Source organism: Semicossyphus pulcher, unplaced genomic scaffold (assembly GCF_022749685.1).
Source record: "Semicossyphus pulcher isolate SPU_LCO1_2020_fin unplaced genomic scaffold, fSemPul1.0.p SCAF_17, whole genome shotgun sequence".
Classification (NCBI taxonomy): Eukaryota; Metazoa; Chordata; class Actinopteri; order Labriformes; family Labridae; genus Semicossyphus; species Semicossyphus pulcher.
In genome coordinates, this window is record NW_027211681.1 from 9,710,996 (window position 1) to 9,733,541 (window position 22,546).

General features: G+C 41.3%; 1 protein-coding gene across 1 annotated transcript in view; it reads left to right on the plus strand.

The window, feature by feature from the left end:
* ank2a (ankyrin 2a, neuronal) overlaps nucleotides 1-22,546 on the plus strand; it is a 99,723-nt gene that overhangs the window by 11,449 nt on the left and 65,728 nt on the right. The window contains exons 2-21 of the mRNA XM_069666438.1: nucleotides 7,187-7,288; nucleotides 14,956-15,054; nucleotides 15,919-16,017; nucleotides 16,142-16,240; nucleotides 16,345-16,530; nucleotides 16,896-16,919; nucleotides 18,435-18,533; nucleotides 18,791-18,889; nucleotides 19,062-19,160; nucleotides 19,345-19,542; nucleotides 19,712-19,810; nucleotides 19,923-20,021; nucleotides 20,141-20,239; nucleotides 20,425-20,622; nucleotides 20,762-20,860; nucleotides 20,999-21,097; nucleotides 21,365-21,562; nucleotides 21,694-21,792; nucleotides 22,240-22,338; nucleotides 22,441-22,539. Of these exons, the coding sequence (XP_069522539.1) occupies nucleotides 7,187-7,288; nucleotides 14,956-15,054; nucleotides 15,919-16,017; nucleotides 16,142-16,240; nucleotides 16,345-16,530; nucleotides 16,896-16,919; nucleotides 18,435-18,533; nucleotides 18,791-18,889; nucleotides 19,062-19,160; nucleotides 19,345-19,542; nucleotides 19,712-19,810; nucleotides 19,923-20,021; nucleotides 20,141-20,239; nucleotides 20,425-20,622; nucleotides 20,762-20,860; nucleotides 20,999-21,097; nucleotides 21,365-21,562; nucleotides 21,694-21,792; nucleotides 22,240-22,338; nucleotides 22,441-22,539 (2,292 nt within the window). The remainder of the gene's footprint in view (nucleotides 1-7,186; nucleotides 7,289-14,955; nucleotides 15,055-15,918; nucleotides 16,018-16,141; nucleotides 16,241-16,344; nucleotides 16,531-16,895; nucleotides 16,920-18,434; nucleotides 18,534-18,790; nucleotides 18,890-19,061; nucleotides 19,161-19,344; nucleotides 19,543-19,711; nucleotides 19,811-19,922; nucleotides 20,022-20,140; nucleotides 20,240-20,424; nucleotides 20,623-20,761; nucleotides 20,861-20,998; nucleotides 21,098-21,364; nucleotides 21,563-21,693; nucleotides 21,793-22,239; nucleotides 22,339-22,440; nucleotides 22,540-22,546) is intronic.

A 22,546-nucleotide genomic window follows, 5' to 3' on the forward strand; every position in this document is an offset into this window, starting at 1 on the left:
CATTTTAGTTCATGTGAGTATGATATATAAATAAACTTGCAAAGACAAGCAAGTTGCACAAAGGCAATCTGTCATCAACATTATTTACTTACTTATTTATGTCAAAGGTGCATTTCTTTTGCCAGCACTATAAGACCAGTTGGAAGTATTTTATACAGTAATAATAATAATAATAACTTTGTTTATAACACACCCTTCACCCGTCCAAAGTTACAAGGTGCCGAGCAGGCGGACATTAAAATGTCTATGGGCGAAACCACGAGCTGTTTGTACAACTTTCTCCACAGCTATGGCGCCAATTTCAAATATTATTGCTTCTTTTGATTACAGGGAACACCAGCTTTGACTGACAGTGGCTTTTCCAGGGGCGAAGTCCTCCTTTATAATGTTAAAATAACCCTAATAAAAATAAATAAATAAAAATAACACACCATCATCAGCATAGTAATAGTATTGAATATTGTAATTACTCAGGATCTGTATCTGTATGTGACCCAGTGAAGCAAGTAGATGACAGAAAATAACAGGGGACCTAAAGTGGAACCCTGTGGAACCCGCAAGTGAGAGGGGTGCTTGAGGAGGAAGAACCTGATTTTAACTTAGAGCGATCTGTTTGTTAGGTAAGAAATAAACCAGTCGGAAGCCACATCGGTGATACCAACAAGATCAAGAAAAATTTAAATACAATAAAACCTGCATCTGTAGTAAGCATCAGGTCATTAGAGACCTTAACCAGAGCGGTCTCTGTGCTATGGAGAGAGTACTATACTGTACAGTACTATAAGTTTGTCAATATTTGTTGTTGAAACATGAAACACAAAGGACAAAAAGGGTCATTAACATTGTGAAAAGAACTGTATAACGTTTATTTGGAAATTACTCACATCACAAAGGATGCAGGCATAGTCATGTAAATGTGTCTATTTGTGCATCCTATTGAATGAACTACAGGTAAACATACACACCACACCTGCAAACACACATCCAGGCTCATGCAGGGATATGCGTGCCGGTCTCTGCGTCTCCACATCTGCTATCATAGAGTCCTAATGGGCCTTATAAAAGCATTTGGATCTATAAAATGGAAAGCACACCATCAACCCCTCCCCATGTGTGAGATCCACTAAACCAATAGAAACAAGAGCTCACATCAGCTCACTTTAGAGCCCCCCCTTCAGCGTAATCAGACACCTAAATGGATACACACACACACACACGCACACCCACACACACGCTTCTTTGGTTTATAATGTATTCTCCTAATCCTTATTATTGTGCATGAGTGATGGAAGGGATCAATAGAGGTCATTGATCAGCTTTTGCTGATGCACAGACACTGAAAACTTAACAGGATAGTTCATAAAGACATACTGCACGCACACAGACAACAACATTACAGTAAGAACACTGTTTCAGGCTGAAATAACATGCTGATCAATGAGCTTATAGATTTGGTCTGAAACTCAAGATGTCCCACAGTGTAGTAGTTGTTTACCTTTGCTTGCAGTGTGCAGTTTACTGAGTGTTTTCATGAGGATGACTTATATAATATGCACATAATTAACCTTCCTATAAGCTAGAATACTATAAACAAAGGACTGTATCATGTGTTAGTTAAGGTCAACAACTAGACCAGGACATGACATGGACTCATTGAAGGAGCATAAACTGGTCTGTATTATAATATAATATAATAATTATTGTTAAGATGATCATTTCGAAAGATAGTGACTCTGTGGTGTATCTTTTTCAAAACTGTTTTAAGGCTGTTTTGCTCGGTGACAAACTCTGGCTTCAGTTCTAAAAAAACGTTTAATTATATGCAACTTATATGTAGAATAATAAAGTACGGAAGCCTGAAGGGGAAATGCATCCATGCATTTTATTCACTCCGTTTTCCCGTAACCACAAGTCATATCCGGTTGTTTTCTCGAGACCTTGAGATAACAACACTGTATCACCGTAACATCAGGTAACCATAACTCATATCACCACGGTTACAAAAGCACAAAATAAGCTTAACTTGCCTCATTAGTGTGGGCCAGAAAATTACCCTAGTTATCATGAGAAAACCAACCTTTGTTATCCTGAGGTAACAAAAAAAATAAGTCTAGATCTCAAGAATACAACTGGAAATGACTCCTTATCACTGGAAAACAGAGGATAGAAAATGTATGGGTGCATGTCCGCTTAGGGCTTCTGTATTAAATACATGATAAAAGGCACCTTTACCAATCTTAATTCAGTATCAATTATGTTCAAACATTAATTGACAAAAAATAAATACAAAGATCTGAAGAATTTTACATTTTGTTTTGAATGTATCACAGAAAGTGTATTCAAAATCAGAAGAAGAAAGTAGTTCCATCTTGCATTTCTTCTTTACTGTATTAATGTTTCATTATTTCTTCTATTTATAGAGTAAAATCAAAGGTCAATCAATAGCTGATGTCTTAAGAAGAATCCCTCATTCTCTGTTTCACCAGCAGGGGGTGCTAGAGGAGCAGAGCACACCCGCAAAAAAAACCAGAAGGATCATCCTTCGTCTGAATGAAGCACTCAGGCCGTTTGCTACCAGTAAAGAGGTTTTTAGACAGCATTACAGTGTGCAGTGATTCAGCAGATCCTCCCACTCATGATTACCGGGAGGAATAGATGTTGCTGATGTTGTTGTTGTTGAACCTGTGAAATCATATCGGGCAGAATGTGTGAACAGAAATAGAGGTGTGAGATAGTGTCCCTCTCCCTGGTGCTGAAATTTCAAACTCCGAACACTAGCTGCACTGACAAAGAGAGACCTTGACACCCCTTCCGCTGGTGATGAAAACACAGATGAACACACACGCTGTCAAATCATATTCCATCAGCCACCAGTAGCGACATTGCAGTGCAGTTGAGATTCAGACCGGCCCACTTTCCCCACATGCGGGGGGAAGCCTGCAGGTGATTGGGAGCCACAGTTCTGTGCTAAATGCTCACTGTCCCCCCTGTGGCTCTGTTGGTGTGTCCCATCTTCTCCGCTTGCTCACAGAAGGACAGCCTGTACCCAACTTCACCTCTTTTCCCATTCTCTCTTTCGTTCTTCCTTCTCTTTATTCCCATTTTTTCATGCTCTTCATTAGTCTTTTAATAATTGAATTATGACTTTTCTATAATTGTTCTTTTTATGTCCCCTACAAGCCTTCCTTTAAGTCTTCTTCTTTCTGTAAAGTAGAAATTATTTCTTGTGCAGAACTCAACCTGCTTTTGATGACAACACTATCAAAAGTCTTCACTCACTCAGATTTTAAGGTTGCATTCTTCTCCTGACACCACAGATCAGACGTTAATTTATGGCACAGAAGAAGACCATCAGTGTCCTGTTGTCCCTGCTTCTGTGGTCTTTTACTCAGTGTCCCGGAGTTAGATCACTAGGGGGGATCTCTTCTTAGCCGACCTCTTGGGGGCACCAACATTGGAAAACTCCACACAAAATATCTGTTTTCCCCCTCCAATCCTCCCCATCTCACCTTCTTATCCATTAACCTTTCTTCCTCCTCATTATTCCCTCCTTTTCCCTCTCGACAGGCTGCATTCCCACACGGGTAGTAAGAGTTATTAGCCGTGGCTGTAGCAGTCAGCTGGCTGTTGGCATGCAGCTTCGCTAAACCCCTTACACACTAAACACTTCCTATGACTGTAGCTTACGTACACACATTAACAATCCCATGCTTGCACGTGTGCGCACACACACATTTTGCAGCCACATCTGTTCACATGGAGTAGGGTTTTCATGTACATCTGGCCATGGTCATCTTCTATGTGTGTGTGTGTGTGTGTGTGTGGTAATTTTCAGAGAGTAGGCGGATGTGTCTTATCTCTCATCATTCAGCAACCCTTTTCAGTCATTGTCACTCTCTCTCATGCCTCTGCACATGTATGTGAATGGTTCATGGATGTGTGTGTGTGTTTTTGGTGATTTTTTTTGAAAAACGTCTGATTCTCTTCCGGATATTCTACTGTAAAGAAACAAAGAACAATTGAAGAAGAAGAGGGGAACACTAATCAGCAGTTTTTTATTTCAAGGATCATTTTTGGAGCCAGTTGTATTTTCATTTTGGAAGTTCAGATGAACGCTAATTTGCAAAGGTTTAGTGTATATGCTACAGGCGTATAATCAACAACCTCAGCTCCTAGTAACAGTATTCTTTGGGAAACTGGCACTAAGGCAAAGTCATGGCCCACGCTGCAGCCCACCTGAAGAAAGCCCGCGAGCTCGAGCAGCACCCAGAGTACAGAGCCCTGCAGAAAGCCAGGGAGAGGAGGAGACGCCAGCGTGAGAGGGCCGAGAGAAAGCGCCTGGTAAAATATATCACGTGTCGTGTTTATACATTTGTTTCATGCCATCACAATACATGCTCTCGTTGGCTTAAGAGTATACTGTAAACACAAGTACACTGTGTGTGAGAGTGGGTTGTGGGGGTTGCACAGATGTGGATGTGGTTGACTGCACAGTGTGCTGTGGATGCTGTCCTGCTGTCCCCTCAGATGATTTATTATGCAGTGTGAGGGAGGTGGATGATGAGGGGGAAAGATGACAGATGTGAGGATGGCTCAAGCTCAGAGGTCACATGCTGGTGGTATCCGACCGTGAATGGAGCATCCTTTTGCTAATATTATAAATAAAAAAAAATAGTTGGGTATTGTTTTTGCGTAATGGAAAAAGGGAAGTGGAATCAAAGACATTTCTGTTGCCAGGTCCATTATCTTCTTTTATGGTGACACGGGAAGCTTTTAAAGAATGGATGGAATGTTGAATCTACTCAAAACATCTGTGAGCACTAAATAGTGGTTTGTTTTTAAAGATGGACTTCCTAAGAGTTTGCGTGGCCTATTTTGCACACAAAAATGCCGCCACACTCTGAAACTGGTGATTGATTTGGTTCAAATAAATGTGTTTTCCACTTCAAATTGAAATTGTGTGAGTACACTTTTAACACAGGTCATGACACTCGTAAAAGGTTGCCTTGTGAAAGCAGTCACTAATGAGTTGTTTACGATACTATGTAAGGTTCTGACGTAAGCAAAGCCTTGCACAATGTACAGTGCATAATCCAGTATGCAGGTCCAATCCTGTACAGATACGGAGATTACAGCTGGTTGTCAATCATTCTGATCCCTGTTTGAGTGTGTGTTCGCTGGGCAGATAGACACACAAGAGAGCGAACGAGAAGTGACTGAAAAGTGTACAGAAACATGAGAAGACTTTGTGCATTTGTGTTCAAAAACTGAAGAAACATTTAAACTTGTAATCCAAAGTTGGAACTACAATCCTGTAAACATGGTTGTACAACCGTGTACAGATGAAACCTCATCCACACAGGTTATATGTCTGCATATCGGACATTTCCTACATTCCCCCTGATGATGAACAATGAAATTCAATCGGAGTATCCTGTGTTCAGGCTCTGTCATGACCCCGGGGCGTTCCTGGAGAGCACCGCAGGCCATGCCCAGGCCCAGACTTAAAAACCCAGCTGTCATGCAACCAACCCTGGGATCACACAGCAAGGGGTGGTGGTCTCTTCACTTAAAAGATGGTCTGGAAGAGTAAAAATAGCCAAGGCGGGAGAAACAGTGAGGGTTAATGGCTGCAGTTGTTATCCTACAGAGAGAGAGGAGACGTAAAGGAAGAGTAAGCGGGACTATAGGCCTCACACGCTAAGACAAGAGGCCGGGAAAGAGATAAAAGGGTGCAGCGAGGAAGTAAGTGAGGTTTGGAAAGCAGACATGGATGGATTTAATGGATGCAGCCAAACTTCTGCAAAGTGGGCCGGAGATGCTTTTAACTAAGGACGCAAAGTGACGACAAGACAGAATCATATAAAACCGTACAGTGAGTGAAGAGAGTGAGAAGAGTTTTCAGGACTAGTTGGGAACTAATTTGAAAGGGAACTATGGGTAACGCAGCATCATGTCAGGCCTGTGGATCCGATAAAGCTTTAAAGACCAGCGGGAGTGACGACAATTTAAACCATCACACCGACTACTACGGAGCTGCTGAGTCTGCAGCGGAAGTCAATGATTTATTGGTAAGAGGGGGAGAGAGAGAAGCACCGTTCATCGTTTCAATGAGGAAGTGTTCAAGAAAACACGAGCATGGTGTGTCCATCTCTGCTAGTGTGTGTGTGTGTGTGTGTGTGTGTATGTGTGTGTGTTAATTCGAGTGGTGACATCCCATGTGAGACCTTTGATCCTTCACAGGGGTGTGGTCTCATTCCAGACATGCGATGTGGAGTTTAATTATTCTGACCTCACAAGTTAACACCCAGCGGTGTTTGATTGACACGTTACCATCTGAACCCCACTAGAAATAGGTCAGAACCTTATCAACACGTGATCGGATATCAATGTTGCAAAAGTGTGGCATTTTAAGACGGAAGCTTCCTTATTTTTGTCTAATAATCAATTAGTTTATCAAGAGAAAATTAATCAGCTTTGTGATTACTGATTAAATTGTTCAAGCAAATGTGAGGATTTGCGAGTTTGACAGTGAACCCATTCCACTGTTTGAGCCTTGTGTGGACACATATGTAACATTAACTTCAACTGATAAATTGATTACAAAAATAATAGTTATTTGCAGCCCTTCGTGTGTCAGAGAATGTATCTTATTTGCTAATTTTGGTCGGCCACAATGATCAGTGGACAATTATGTTACAATTATGCACATGCAGATTTTAATAAACAATGTTTTCTACATTTTTTAAGCATTTTTTTTTACTCTTTTACCCTTTTCTTATCTCTACTTAGAGCTATATTTGTGTTTTTGTGTTCTTTTTTTGAAAGGGGTGAATTTCTGTTGACTCTGATCTTACTGCGCTCTTATCTCGGGCTTGTGTGTGTGTGTGTTCACACTTGTGTGTATGTGGGTTGCAGCTGCTTGAGCAGCCTTTGTGGCTGCTGGTTAAATTTAGAATTGACTACTCAAGCAAACTATTGATACAAGCAGGAAGCTTGACTTTAATGAAACCATAAATCCCTTTGTGAAGCCAAAACGTTACCTTATAAAGAATAACATTAGAGATTATTATCTAGAAATTCTGTCATCCACATTCTAACTAAACCAAACGTGGGCCTGATAATTTAATACATGCTTGTATTCCTGTTCCTAATAACCCCTTCTTTCCTGTCTTCCTCTCTCCAGTCCGACAGTAACACCAGCTTCCTGCGGGCTGCCAGAGCGGGGAACATCGACAAAGTCCTGGACTTCCTGAAAAATGGAGTAGACATCAGCACCTGTAACCAGGTAATGAAACTTCTAAACACTTCTAATGTCTATCACATCTGGCGCCTGATGGTGTTTTTGTTTCTGCTGTCACTTGTATGATCCTGTGTTATCTTTGATTGTACACGAGAGAAGCTTGTGTAGATGTCACAGTGCCTTTTCTCTTATGTGCCTTCATTCCTATAGAACATTGATCTTTGATCTTATGGGTTCACTAATGCATTGGGATTAAAAAAATGTTATGAGTTTCATCATGAGGCCCTGGATTACATTATGATATTGAGTGCCGGGTTTTGAATGAGTCTAATCTTATACAGGCAAACATATTGGGCCTTATGGAGTTAAGTTATTCATTATTGGAAAAAGGTAAGCATGCTCTAGTGTGTCTCGTTCAACAGTTCACTTTAACGAAACATTTCTGAAGTAGCTTTCTGCTCAGTTTCGTGTGAAAACATGTTAGCTTTCAAAGTAGTGCTTGATTGAGGAGAGTAAGAACATCATGTAAAGGTGCAGGGCAAGGCCCGCACTCTTATTTCATGCCACAATAAGCTTTAATAATCACAACGTTAAGATGCTGCAATCGCACTGGTAAACGAGCTTTAGAACCTTTGCACAAAACTGCACGAGTCACTTTGGAGCATGTATCTTATGTCTTACTTTTTATGTATTGATTGATTCTTATTCCATTGTTCTTTTCTATTTTATTGAATGGTTTTTATTCTTTTAACCTATGTCTGGTAGGAATTTTTACGTGTGGCGTTTTTTAATTATCTTAATTATTTCATGGTTGTATTTCATGGATTGCAGCACTCTTGTTTCTTGTTTATGTTTCTTGTTTTATGTCTTGTCTAGATTGTCAAACTGTGTTGGATGTTTCGACTCTCGACTGCAAAACTAGTTTACCCTTGGGTACCAATAAAGTAACCTGAACCTGAACCTGATATTTGGGTCTTCGTCAGGTGATCATTTTTTTCACCTGATGAAGAACAGTTGAAACTTAGTGATTATTCTTTTATTCTTCTTTTCGTTGCAACTATCAAAGTAGTTAATTTGATGTCGACTCATTTCCCTAAGCATTATACATTTTTAGCTTCTTGCATCTTGTAAATCTCCACAATCTTACAACCATAACACATTATAGGACAATGTAGGGTCGAAAAGTCAAGAGAGGATTTAGCCTTGAGTCTTAAGTTAAAGTACTTATTTGTATTGTCATTGCATTATGTCATGAGCTGAAATCTTGTGGGCTCAATGTCAAGGAAAACAAGCTTTTCTATAAAGTTCAGTTGAAAATGTAATAGCAACTACAGTATATATGCAATTTATTAGTTTATTTAGTTTTTCAGTTATATCTGAATATTTTACTAAATTTGTGCACCAAAAAAGTATTCTGAAAGCTGCTGCAGAATATTTCATATTGCGCATAGTGCTGCTAACATACAGTAACTACATGCAACTGTCACAGCAGTAGGTCAAAGCTGCTAACTGGCCTGTCCGTCAAACCTGCTGATTCTAACCTTCAGTCCGCTGTGTCACGGTGGCATCGAGCTCGGTCAGCGCATACCTAAACCTGCCAGGCCGACCTCACAACTACAATGACTCCCCTCCTCTCCCCTGGACCGCACCCCTTTATCCCTCCAATCCAAGCTCAGTTTGACGGGACTGTGTCCCCTTGACAGCTGTCGCCCACCCTCACCCACATTCCACAAAAGAGGGGTTGGGGAGGGGGCAAAATACCTCCCCATGCACCCCTCCTCCCCCGTCCTGCCTCTGTCAGTGTGATTTACAGTAGTCACAAGGTGGCTTAAAGGATCATGAGGAGTATGGCTATGCGAGTGTGTGTGTGTTACGTGCAGACGTGCATATCGTCAGCTCCTCACTGTTGTGCTGTCTCATCGCTGTTGGCCTTTTGTGATTTCCAGCAGTTTAATAGCAGCTGTTTATACACTGGGATGTAATTGGTTGGCACACAGGAAGTGGCAACTGCCCACCCGTAGCTCTGCTATTTGTTGTCATGGGCAACGTTGCTTTTGTTTAATGCACCAAGAGGAAAGCCTGACTATTCTGGGCTGTCATTCTACACACACACACACACACGCACACACACACACACACACACACACACACACGCACACAGCTCCCTCCCTGCAACAGGAGAGCCCTGCCCTTCATAGTATCTGTCAGGGGTCAGATGATCACATTTGAGCCCTTGTCAGGTGAGTAAAAATGCAAGTGACATTTCATTTATATCCCAGTGATGCTCTCGTGTTCTTGTATGTGTGTGTGTGTGAGTGACTGTTTCCTAGATTGGGTAATATTCTGTAATGCAGTTGATGTCTTTATTTAATGGAGTCACAAGAGATAAATACTCAACTATGACCTTTATCTTGAACAGTTAATTGTGGCTTATCATACTCTGCCCAGTGAATTGGATACACACACACACACACACACACACACACACACACACACACACACACACACACACAAACACAAACACACGCACTGACATACTATTGCAAACAAATCCAACATTTAGAGCGGACTTATTCCTGAACACATTTTCTGAATGTGTGTTTAACGTGTTCCGGTCCGTGTTTGTGTGTGTCTGTGTCTCTGACTACACATGTTATAATGCATGTAATGGTAGACACACATACATACACACATTCTGACAAGTCCAGCACTTATATTCCCCCTCCAGGCATGTTGTTTGACAGTTTATGTTACTCTGACAGACAGTCCTGTTTAGACATCTTTAAGGATAGGGGTTGCTATGACATTGCTATTTGCCCATATGTGATGCCATTTGCACCATAATGATATTTCAGGGAGTTAGCAATTCCTACAAAGATAGCAGGCCTTAATGACCATTCAAAAGTATTACGTTACCTGTGATTAGCAGTAAAACTGCTCTGTAGGAAGCGCGTGGATCAGAGTCATATCACTGGAAAAGCACTCAACACAATTACAGAGCCATTATCTGTAGTCGTGCTGTCAGCACTGCAGCAATAGAGCCTGAGCTCTGTTGATAAGAGCACCAACAAACATGTAGTTACATTAATTTAAAATGTGCAGTCGGGTTAATTGGAACAAACAATCCATTAACCTTTTGTCATTTTAAAATGAAGGATATTGTGTTCAATATTAGCACATTGGATACAATTTATGTTGGAATAACATCCAACTGTGTTACCGTTTAACACCCACACTATATAAATAGTTCTTTTCTGTAATGTCATCAGATATGATGCAGGAAATGTATCCTAACACTGATAACAGTAGATGTAATGTCTGCAGCGTTTTCTTGATTCAAGTCAGACCGTTCATCTGGAAAACAGCGGGGGAATGATGAGTGTTGCCCTCGGCCGTGAGTTCATTAATAACTTTCGAGTCAGATCCTAGAAAGCAGAAACAGGGTTGTGAAGGCCAGAGTCTGGAGCCAGGGCCACGGGGCTGTCCAAGTGAGTTACAGAGAGGGAGAGAAAGAGATACACTCCCTGTCTGCCAAATCCACAGGCAAACTGTGCACTGATTTTATGAATGAGACAAACAAATCACCTTCATGACCAAAAATGAGCTCCCACGTTTACATTGAAAGATATGTTTATTTAGGAATAGTAGACATATTTGTGTTTTAGTGTGTCCTTTCTGTGTTTGTCATTTGTGTGTTTATATGATCTGTTTCAATGTCCTCACAATTAAGGCCACACCGCTCTAATCTACCAAAATGATAATCCTTTGTGAGTGATATTACTCTTTAATCTGCACCCATTAACATTATTTCCTCTTTAACCTCCAACATTCACCCACTCTGCCACTTTGGCTTACCAAACAACGGCAACTTTACTATTTATCATCACGTGCGATTATAACAAAGGTCGGCGGTCATCGGGGCGGGAATATTAATCTGAGTTGGACGGTGCTCAGCGGCGTCCCTCCTGCCAGGAAGCTCCACAAACTGGCTACGATCACTTTGCTGGGCTGAACGTCCATTAGCTAAATGAAGCTTTCACTTACAGCTCAGAGGGAAAGGAGATTTAGGTCTGCTTGTGTGTGTGTGTGTGTGTGTGTGTGTGTGTGTGTGTGTGACACTGCTGCTGGTCTCTCCTGGAATACATAACATTTGAAATGTGATTGCAATGCTATAACAAGATTGCATAATTCTTGCTTTGTCATTGAATGCACCAGTTAAGACCTGATGGCTAAAGCAGACGCTCAACTGCATGTTGCAAGGTAGCAAAATGCTTCCAGTGTCAGTGTTGGAAGTTGTCTCATCTGTGGCAGTGAAACATCTCTGACTGACTGAGTGAAGAGATTTATGACTTCCTTGAGTGATGACAGAAGTGTCGGCAGTGCGACTCGACACACCTGATGGACATTTTTCCATTGCAGAGAATGAAAAGCATCTCCAGCTCAGTATAGCCACAATATCACCTGATGAATGTGATTATAGTAGTAGTTATATTAATGAGGATCAGTGGTGAAAGGCTTAATCAGTTAGTCAATCAGTTGATTGTCGGTAAGATGTATTTTTTTATCCATCCATCCATTATCTATACTGCTTATCCTGTTCAGGGTCGTGGAGGGCTGGAGCCTACCCCAGCTGTCATCGGGCGGGAGGCGGGGTACATACTGGACTGATCGCCTGTCAATCACAGGGCTGACACATAGAGACAGACAACCTTTCACGCTCACATTCACACCTACGGGCAATTTAGAGTCACCAATAAACCTAACAAGGGAGGAAGCCGGAGTACCGGGAGGGAACCCAGCGCATTAGCTTACATTAAATAAGTTAGTAACAATTAATAGTATCATTCTTGTGATTAATTTGTATTGAAAATATTATTTAGCAGCAGCTGTAGTCCATGAAAGTTGGCAAGAGCTTTAAAGTGGTAATCTCGAAGGTCTCAGTTTCATTCTCTTTGGCGGCACCTTTGGTGATAAACGGTAATTGCGGGAGCACACTTCCCAGATATTCAAGCAGTGTTGCATGTGTGACGTCCACAGCTGGCTCCGGTTGTAACTCTTTATTTTCCTCGCTGACGGTCGCTTTCCTTTTTAGACTGTTTGACTTCATCTGAGCGTCAAATTTGTTTCTTTTTCTTTGGATTTTCACTTATTTTTGAAGTTGTATCTGTAGTCATTGATCTTTTCTTTGTTTGTTCAGCCGTAGTAGATTACTGTTTACTTGCAACACTTGCAGAGACCAGAAAAGCAGCTGCTTAGCTCCGCCTACCCTCTCTGGCAGACCAACCACTGCTGGGTGATGGAAAACTCGACACTAACTGGGCGCCGCTTGTGACACCCAGTCCATAATACTGCAACTGCAAAGGCTTTCATCAGTGGGCCATAGGCTCAATCACCATTGTGTTACCTCATTCGCAGTAGATAGTGACTTAGCAGAAATTTATTTAAAAGAAAATCTTTGAGATTATTACTTAAATTCAGTTTACCGAAGGAGTTAGTTTTTGGGATCTGGGAAAATGGTGACATTTTGTCGAATGATACATTTTTTATTTGACAAAAATAGCTGACAGATTGATAATGAAAAAAATCATTAATTGCAGCCCTTGTGTGTCGTATGTGTTATGTGACAGTGACCAGTAATGCTTCTATTCAATCCAGTATAAGGCTGGTGTGAAGAGGTCAGAATCAGATGTTTTGAGAGTTCTTCAGGCTGGCTGAAGATTTGTGAAAGAAGATTTCTAAACAGGGAAGTACAAGAGCCTCCTGCACAGATGAATCAATTGCTTAGTATTTTAGTAGGTTTTTTTATTATGAAGTATAATAATCCCTGGAAATGTATTCATGGACATCATGGTGGCTCTTCTTTAACCTTTTAAAGTCATATCATATACCTTCAGCACACTCCCTCACTTGGCTAGACGCTTACTTAAATATTTTGGCCTCTGAGGAATGCCCACTTTTTTTCTTTTTGAAAGGTTGACATTTTCAGTGGCGTCTAAATATGAGTATCCATGTTTGTGTGTGTGTGTGTGTGTGTGTGTGTGTGTGTGTGTCCTACATACCCTCTATGACTGTGCAGAAACATGACACCCCTTTGGCTGTTTGGCATTTGGCAACTCAGAGAGAGGGAGTGCATGTGTGTGTGTACTAATTTTGTTGTTCGTGTGTGTGCGTGCGTGCTGTCCGTGCACGCAAGAAGGTAGGGGGTAATGATAGAGGTTTAGCAACAAAACAGCTCCTCTTTTACATCAGTGCCAGGAGAGCCTTCTGAGCCAGGAGTTCCTCTCTGTAACCCATCTGACAGAGCCCGCAGGGCGAGAAGAAGGCAGACAGACCCAGAAGCTTGGATCAGAACCAGGGTTGGGGGGTAGTGGAAGGAGGGAGAAGACGACTGTTGATGATTGGAGCTCCATCACTTATAAAGACAGCTTGGAGCAACATTTGAGAAGGCAAAAGATAGAGAAGAGCGAAGAACAACAAACGAAGGAGCAGAAGGAGCAGGAAGGAAAGACGACGAGTTTGACATTTGATTTGAGAAAAGGAGCTTGGAAACTGAAGGATAAGAGCATAGTCACAGTTTAAATACTCTCCACGTTTAGCGTGTTTTACAGAGAGACAGCGCAGGATGGAAGAAGACGAGGATGAGGTGAATCTTTTTTCTGTTCTGTGTTCATATATTTCAGTCTCAGAAGTCTGCATGTGTGTTGTATAAATAGTCAGTAGCGTAGTGATTGCCTCTCAGTGTGAAACATTGACACTCTACTCTCCTCCTCTTGTGCTGCTCCTAACCTGTAGCTCTGGTTTGATGAATCACAGACCTTTTATGTAATGTTCACGCCTTACATGCTGGGAAAAAACTGCTGTATTTCCTCTGACTGATACAGAACTTGTTTCACAACTTGAATCATGTTTGAGTTCCTGTATGTTGAAATGTAGAAATAAGTCTATTTTTTCCTTTTCTTTTCATTATTGGCATTTTACAACTGCAAATCATCCCACTGAAAGATTTAAAGTGAACATTGTTCACATGTTGATTGTTGTTTGTTTTTATTGTTTGTTTATTTATCAGTACTACTGTGGAGGCAGCTAAATGTATGCACAATGCTAGTCCAAGACAAATTTCCCTATAAGGGGACAATAAAGGTTATGGTATCATTATCGTGTCGTTATCTTATCATTATCATACTGTTATCATACCGTTATCGTACTGTTATCGTACTGTTATCGCATTGGATCCTATTATATTGTATAATATCGTATCAAATCGTATTGTATCGTATCATATTGTATCCCATTGTATTGTATTATATTGTACTGTATCGTATCATTTCCTATCGTATCATATCGTATTGCATCGCATCTCTATTTTCTAATTTTGAGTAAGATAAACACCGTAATGTGTACAATACACAGTTGCGTTATCCCCTAAAACACCTCACATTATGGCTTTATTACAGTATGATCCATTAAGAAATCCATAAGTTTACATTTGACTGTAGGCTTCACAGGCATAATGTACATTTATTGCAGGGATTCTGTATTTCAAAGCTCTGGATTCTGCAGGTGTTGATGCACCACTCCCTGTATTTTCTTCCTTCTATGATGTAATGCAGCTACTGTAATTTTTCCCAACTTCAAGAACCACTCAGTCATGCAAAAACCACTGTACCACATTCATTTTCTTCACATCTCGTGTTTTTCTGTCTTCTCTCCAGAATGGTCTGAACGCCCTGCATCTGGCAGCAAAAGAGGGACACAAGGATTTAGTGGAGGAACTGTTGGAGAGAGGGGCACCTGTTGACTCTTCCACCAAGGTACATGCACATATATCTTGTTTGTTCTAAGATATAATGGTGAGCATGTCACAGTTTGATCTTAAGCCTCACATGGGGGGAAGGAAAAAAAAACGCTAGGAGGGTGGGGGGACAGTGACAGCTGGGAGACAGAGTGACAGAAAGAGACAGAGGGACAAGACAGGAAGGAGTGCACATGAATGTTCGTAGTATATGGTGGTTTCAGTTGTTAACGGCAATGTAAATCACTGCTTCTGTCTGGAACCATGAAACTTGATACACAAAGACATTTGAGAAGGAAAAATTCATGAATGATGGAATTTTGTAACCTAATATTGGCACAATAAAAGGGTGCTATTCACAAGCCCAAAAAGAATGCTTCATGTACGCTGGATGGCCTCCTTTTTTTAATTTACACTTACTACATTACAAATTTAAAATCAGTTTCTTATGGTCTCCGGCTTCGGAAGAGGTCACAGTTGACTCACGATTGCATCATGAGTGGATATTCTACCTTTGCTGGACAGGAGAGAGAGTGAGGAGAGTGAGAGTGGAGTAAGCTGCTTGGCAGGCCGTCCGTTATGTGACTCTGCGGATGCCCAACGTGTCAGGTTTTAACAGCTCGAAACAGTTAACAGCCTACAAGGAATCTGTCACCTTGCCACCTGTGACCTTGGACTGACGTGAATTTTTGCCTTTGATATTAATCAGCCTCTAACATTTACATTCCAAAGATAGAAACATTTGTGAACCATAATTTTCTATATAGTGTGGTGATTAGGAGTAGGGTTTTGCTCGTCTTTCAAATAGCTCTAGTATATAAAGCGTATACCCACACAAGATACACAATAAGCTGATGGCCTTTTACCTTATTCCTCTCTGCAGAAAGGAAACACTGCCCTGCATATTGCCTCTCTGGCCGGACAAAAAGAAGTAGTCAAACTGTTGGTGAAGAGAGGAGCAGATGTTAACTCCCAGTCACAGGTGAGAAACTTCTCAAAGATCAAAGCCGGTAACTTAATGCTTTAAAAAGTTTGTAACACCGTTACCATAAATAGGATCTTACATTATAAGTGTGTGTATGAACTGTGTGCATTTGCGTCTACAGAATGGCTTCACTCCCCTCTACATGGCTGCGCAGGAGAGTCACCTGGAGGTGGTGCGATTCTTGTTGGAAAATGAAGGGAACCAAAGCATTGCAACAGAGGTAAAAAAAAGTTACATAACTTTATATACTATTATTACGGTCTTCCCTACGTTTATCTAAATAGATTGTAGTCATTCACTCTCAATTGTCCTCTGCTCTTCCAGGATGGCTTCACCCCGCTGGCCATCGCCCTCCAGCAGGGCCACAACTCAGTGGTCTCCCTGCTGTTGGAGCACGACACCAAGGGGAAGGTCCGCCTCCCGGCCTTGCACATCGCAGCCCGCAAAGACGACACAAAGTCTGCGGCACTGCTGCTCCAGAACGACCACAACGCTGATGTCCAGTCTAAGGTGAGGAAGCGGCGAGGACGGAGACGTTGGTGGAGGGTGAAGGAGAGTGGGGTTTAGTGCAAGAGGGAAGGAGGAACAGGAAGCATGCAGGGAAGTGGCAGAAAGTGTGTGATAATGCATCTGAGTGAATGTGTAATTTTTCATGTTGAGAGCTTTATACATTGTATGGATTATTTGCATGTCCATCTAAGAGTATAATATTAGTAATGAACACAGAATCTCTCAGGGTTGCTTCCTTGTCTTTCTGGTATTTGTGTGACCTTGTAAACTTACCCTGTGATCTGTGTGAATGTTGTGATAAGCCCTAGCTCCCTAACAACCCTCCATCCTATCCCCCCCTTTCTCTCTCAATGCGTCCTAACCAGATGATGGTCAATAGAACCACAGAGGTATACAGACTCATCACCTCCTCAATTCATGTTCTTTTGTCACTTTTGACCATCTCTGTTGTCCTGATCTTTCCCTTATTTACCGGGGACTTGAGTAGTCCTGCATGTCAGTGATAGCCTGTACATATGCTGTACTACACACTCTTGCATGGCTGACAATAAGACTAATTATGTTGTATTAAGAGAGAATGTTGATTTATTATATTTTAATTACTGAATAATTACAGATTTTTATTTCTTATTGATAAATCAATCGTTGAAATGTGTTAGCGTTACAAATTCCTGACTGAAATTCTGATTCCTATAAAATTTGACCTCTTTATGTAATGCTCTTTTTCTCTGCATAATACCGCATGTGTTCTTCTAAGCACGCTGATATCATTGCTTTTCCTCTTTGAAACACATTGTTGATCTTTAAGTTAACTCTGTTTCTTAATCAAATTGCACCATGTCTATCAGAATGGGAAGGTAAGAAGTAAACCCACCTACAAGTGTGTACTGTGGATATTTATACAGCTTATATATAAATGTCCATTTGTCCGTCCAAGCAGATAAACATAGTGCGTAGTTGCTTTGTGTATTTCAGTTTTGGTTTTAAATGTCCTTCATGTTTCTTTGCCTGGATTTTTTCACCATTATTTAAGCAACCATTGCAGGTTTACAGGGTTTTGCATGTATTGCATGAGCTATTTTGGGGGTTTGCTCTTTTTTTATGCTTCTTCTCACAATGATGTCTTTTTCAGCATGCAGACTCATCGTTATGTTGCATCAGTAGTGTCAGTCTTCTTTATTTTATCTGCTGAAGAAAATCAGCTTCTTTTTTCTTTCCTCCTTTCCTTCTTTCTTGCTGTCTGTCTTTCTTTCTTTCTCTCTTTAGTTCTATTTGTCTCTTTCTTTCTTTCTTCCTCTCTTTTCTTCTTTCTTTCTCTCTTTAGTTCTATTTGTCTCTCTTTCTTTTTTCTGTCTTTCTTTATTTCTTCTTCTCTTTTCTTCTTTCTTTCTCTCTTTCTATTTGTCTTTCTTTCTTTCTTTCTTCCTCTCTTTTCTTCTTTCTATCTCTTTCTTTTTCTTTCTTCCGTTCCTTCTTTCTTTCTTTCTCTCTTTCTTTTGCTCTATTTGTCTCTCTTTCTTTTTCTTTCTTTCGTTCCTACTTTTTTACTGTCTTTTTTTCTTCTTCTCTTTTCTTCTTTCTTTCATTCCCTCTTTCTTTTATTCTGTTTATCTCTCTTTTCTTTCTTCCTCCCTCTCTTTTTGTCTTTTTTTCTCTTTCATTCATTCTACTTTTCTCTCTTTTTTCTTTTTTCTTTCTTTCTGTCTTTCCTTCTTTCTTTCTCATTTCCTGACTTTCTTTCTTACTTTCTCTCTCTTTCTTTCTTTATTTGCCTTCGTTTGCAAATGTTCTCCTTGTCCTCCACCTGCTGTATCAACTAATCTTCTCTTTCTTCCTTTTTGTGTCCTTCCTTTCATTTCCTCGACTCCCTCCTTGCCTCCTCTATCCTCATCCGCCCCAAACAGAGCGGGTTCACCCCTCTGCACATCGCGGCTCACTATGGTAACGTGAATGTCTCCACCCTGTTGCTGAACAGAGGAGCTGCTGTGGACTTCACAGCCAGGGTAGCGCCTCATTTCCACTTCTTAGCAAGTCAAGACACCTTGTGTACAGCTGCTGTGTTTTGACTTTAAAGCTTGCAGAAGAAGTGTGTTTACCATTTACCATAATGACTTGTTCTTAATCTCAGCCTTTATTAACTGCATCTCCCGCCTGTCACATTTACATTTGTTTTTACATGGTTTTAAATGAATGCTGAAACATACATATTGTTAGTTTTAGTTAAGTTAACTTTCTTTTGTTTCCTTACCCGCCTTGTCAGAATGGTATAACGCCTCTCCATGTGGCCTCAAAGAGAGGCAACACCAACATGGTGGCCCTGCTGTTGGACCGAGGGGGTCAGATAGACGCTAAAACCAGGGTGAGACAGCACTTTAATAATTTAATAGGCACAAGTCTGCAGCTACACCCTTGTAACTGCCTAACAGGATTCATAAACCACTCGTCAATTCAAATCACACAAACTGGACTATTGTCTGCACTATTTGTATATTTATATGTTGTGCCTATGTGCATGTGTGATTGTCCCACAGGATGGACTGACCCCTCTGCACTGTGCAGCCAGGAGTGGACATGACCCTGCAGTGGAAATCCTGCTGGAGAGAGGAGCTCCCCTCTTAGCCAGAACCAAGGTAGTGTATCGGCGCTTCTGAGTCAGCACACCCCAGATGTTTTCCGACCTCTAAATAAATATTTTCATATCTTTACAAACAAATATACTGTTTACCCTCCACCCTCTTCTCATCTGTGCCATTCTTCTTTAATATAATGCTTTTCTTGACCCATCCATGGATTGCCATTTTTGTTGTCAAACAGAACGGACTGTCCCCGCTGCACATGTCGGCCCAGGGAGACCACGTAGAGTGTGTTAAGCTGCTAACGCAGCACAAGGCGCCCGTTGATGATGTCACACTGGACTACCTCACGGCGCTGCACGTCTCAGCTCACTGCGGCCACTACAAAGTCACCAAGCTTCTGCTGGACAAGAAGGCCAATCCCAATGCAAGAGCTCTGGTAGGCATTTGCAGCAAAAAAAACAACTCCACAAGCACAAACATAGGCATCAACATGTATACACACATAAAGTGCCAAATTACAGATAAAGTGCCACTAATCTAATCATGTATAGCTGTATTTCCTTCCTGTATTTATGTGCTTATTTGTCTTTCAATCTTTCCTCCAGAATGGTTTCACTCCTCTCCACATCGCTTGTAAGAAGAACAGGGTGAAGGTGATGGAACTCTTGGTCAAATATGGAGCCTCCATTCAGGCCATCACTGAGGTGAGAGACGTAGTCGGGAATGTCTCATTTGTTTGTATCACACACTTTTTTCTGTGTGGAACGTTTATGCTCATCTTCCTGCCTCTCTCCTGCTGTGTCTCTATTTTTCTAGTCCGGTCTGACGCCCATCCACGTTTCTGCCTTCATGGGCCACCTCAACATTGTTTTACTTCTGCTACAGAATGGAGCATCCCCTGACGTCCGCAACATTGTGAGCATTTTTTCATCCCTCATTTTTTCTTAAAGCGACACCCCAGCAGATATTCTCAGAAATCTCAGTGCTTCATTCAGGACAGCCACTTTACGCTAATAAACTGTCTTTCATATCAGCGTGGTGAGACAGCTCTCCACATGGCAGCGCGAGCAGGTCAGATGGAAGTGGTGCGCTGTTTGCTGAGAAACGGTGCGTTGGTGGATGCTATGGCCAGGGTGAGTCAGCTGTTGAAGCATCAGAGTAGATCACTGTTTTCTTCTTTTCATGATAAATTAACACTTAATTGCATAAACATACTCAAAGGTCTACTAAAGTGGATTCTTTCTACTTTCCATTGCTAAATTCCTCTCTGCCTACTTCTCGCTCACATCATCTCCCTACAAACTTTTCCATCCCACAGGAGGACCAGACTCCCCTCCACATTTCCTCCCGTTTGGGGAAAACTGATATAGTCCAGTTGCTGCTGCAGCACATGGCTCATCCAGATGCTGCCACCACCAATGGCTACACTCCCCTCCACATCTCAGCCCGGGAGGGCCAGGTAGAGACAGCTGCCGTGCTGCTGGAGGCCGGAGCTTCACACTCAATGGCCACAAAGGTGAGCAGAGGATAGTACATGAAATACCTTAGATAACAAACAGATTCTACATTCAAACCTGGGCTCACAAATATCCAATAAATATGTAGTTAGGATGTGAGGTTTTGAACAAACTTTTTCCCTCTTTACTCCTCTACAGAAAGGATTCACTCCGTTACATGTAGCAGCTAAGTATGGAAGCCTTGATGTAGCAAAACTCCTTCTTCAGCGCAAAGCTCTCACTGACGATGCTGGCAAGGTGAGCTAATAATTATTTGAATACAACAAATTGCAAGAGATTCACAGACACTGTCTGTCAAAAAATAAAACTAAATCTAAGGTAAATTGGTAAATTAATAAATATCAATCAATAACTTAATTAAATGCTTCCTTACAGAACGGCCTAACTCCTCTTCATGTGGCAGCTCATTACGACAACCAAGAAGTAGCTCTGCTGCTGCTGGATAAAGGGGCATCGCCGCATGCTACTGCAAAGGTTAGACAAAGGGTTTTAGAGAAGTAGTCGAGGAATGCAGTTACTTATCCTGAGCTGCCAACAGCTGGGGAGTGATGTTAAGTCCTTTGAGCTTCAACAGCTGATACCAAAACCTGAGAAATCTTTGAATCTTTAGATTGTACCTGAAACTAAATAAAGGCATTCCTTTTAGCCACTGTTTAAAATGTGATGTGATATCAGATGATATTTACTTTTCTATATAGCGTTTGTTACAGCATGTAACTGTTCATCCTCCTCCCTCTGCAGAATGGCTACACTCCTCTCCACATTGCAGCCAAAAAGAACCAGACCAACATTGCACTAGCGCTGCTGCAGTATGGAGCAGAGACCAACATTCTGACCAAGCAGGGGGTCAGCCCGCTGCACCTGGCAGCCCAGGAAGGACACGCTGAGATGGCCAGCCTGCTGCTGGGCAAAGGAGCCCACGTCAACGCAGCCACCAAGGTCACACAGAAAACACGTTCTAATATTTCATTTCACACGATTGTGTTAATACTGATACAGATTTTTCTGATTACTGATTACTGAGACTGTTTTTCAGCCCCAAAGACAACTTTGTGCTCTTTATGTTACAGAGTGGACTTACTCCTCTGCATCTCGCAGCCCAAGAGGACAGGGTCAGTGCAGCAGAAGTACTGGCCAAACATGATGCCACCTTGGATCAGCAAACTAAGGTACAAACACACACTCACGCACATGAATGTACATACTAACACACTAAAAGGGATGTGCAGACAGATTTTTTTATTATGCGTCTAGGTCTTAAAATATAATGGAATTACACTCGCTGGCTAATTAATTAGCATCATTCAGGTGTATCATGTAGCTTATTCTGAGTGCATTTACTGCAAGATGTGTTGTTTATGAACCACATTTAGTTGTAAGGCATCTCTTTTCCAGTAAATCAAAAGTGACACATACATAAAAACTTTGCATTTCTGCCACCTACTGGCTTTTGGGAAGCATTGCAGAGTCCACATTATGCAGCTACATCATTCAGACGGCTTTGTTTCTATAACAATTTGTTGTTAAACATAGCTTATTCACATACAAGTACAACAAATCAGAATCTATATAAAACTATCTTTTCAATCTCTCTCTTTCTCCTCTCTACTTTCCAGCTTGGATACACCCCTCTGATTGTGGCCTGTCACTATGGAAATGCAAAGATGGTGAACTTCCTGTTACAGCAAGGAGCCAGCGTTAATGCAAAAACCAAGGTAGAATTCAACTGTTCAAACTTGAAGTGTAAAGAATTTGAAGAGCTAAAATAGGCCAAGACATAAAAGAGTTAAAAACTGACTGTGATTTTGTTTCGACAGAATGGATACACACCTCTTCACCAGGCAGCACAACAAGGGAACACACACATTATCAATGTGTTGCTACAACATGGCGCCAAGCCGAATGCGACTACAGTGGTAAGAA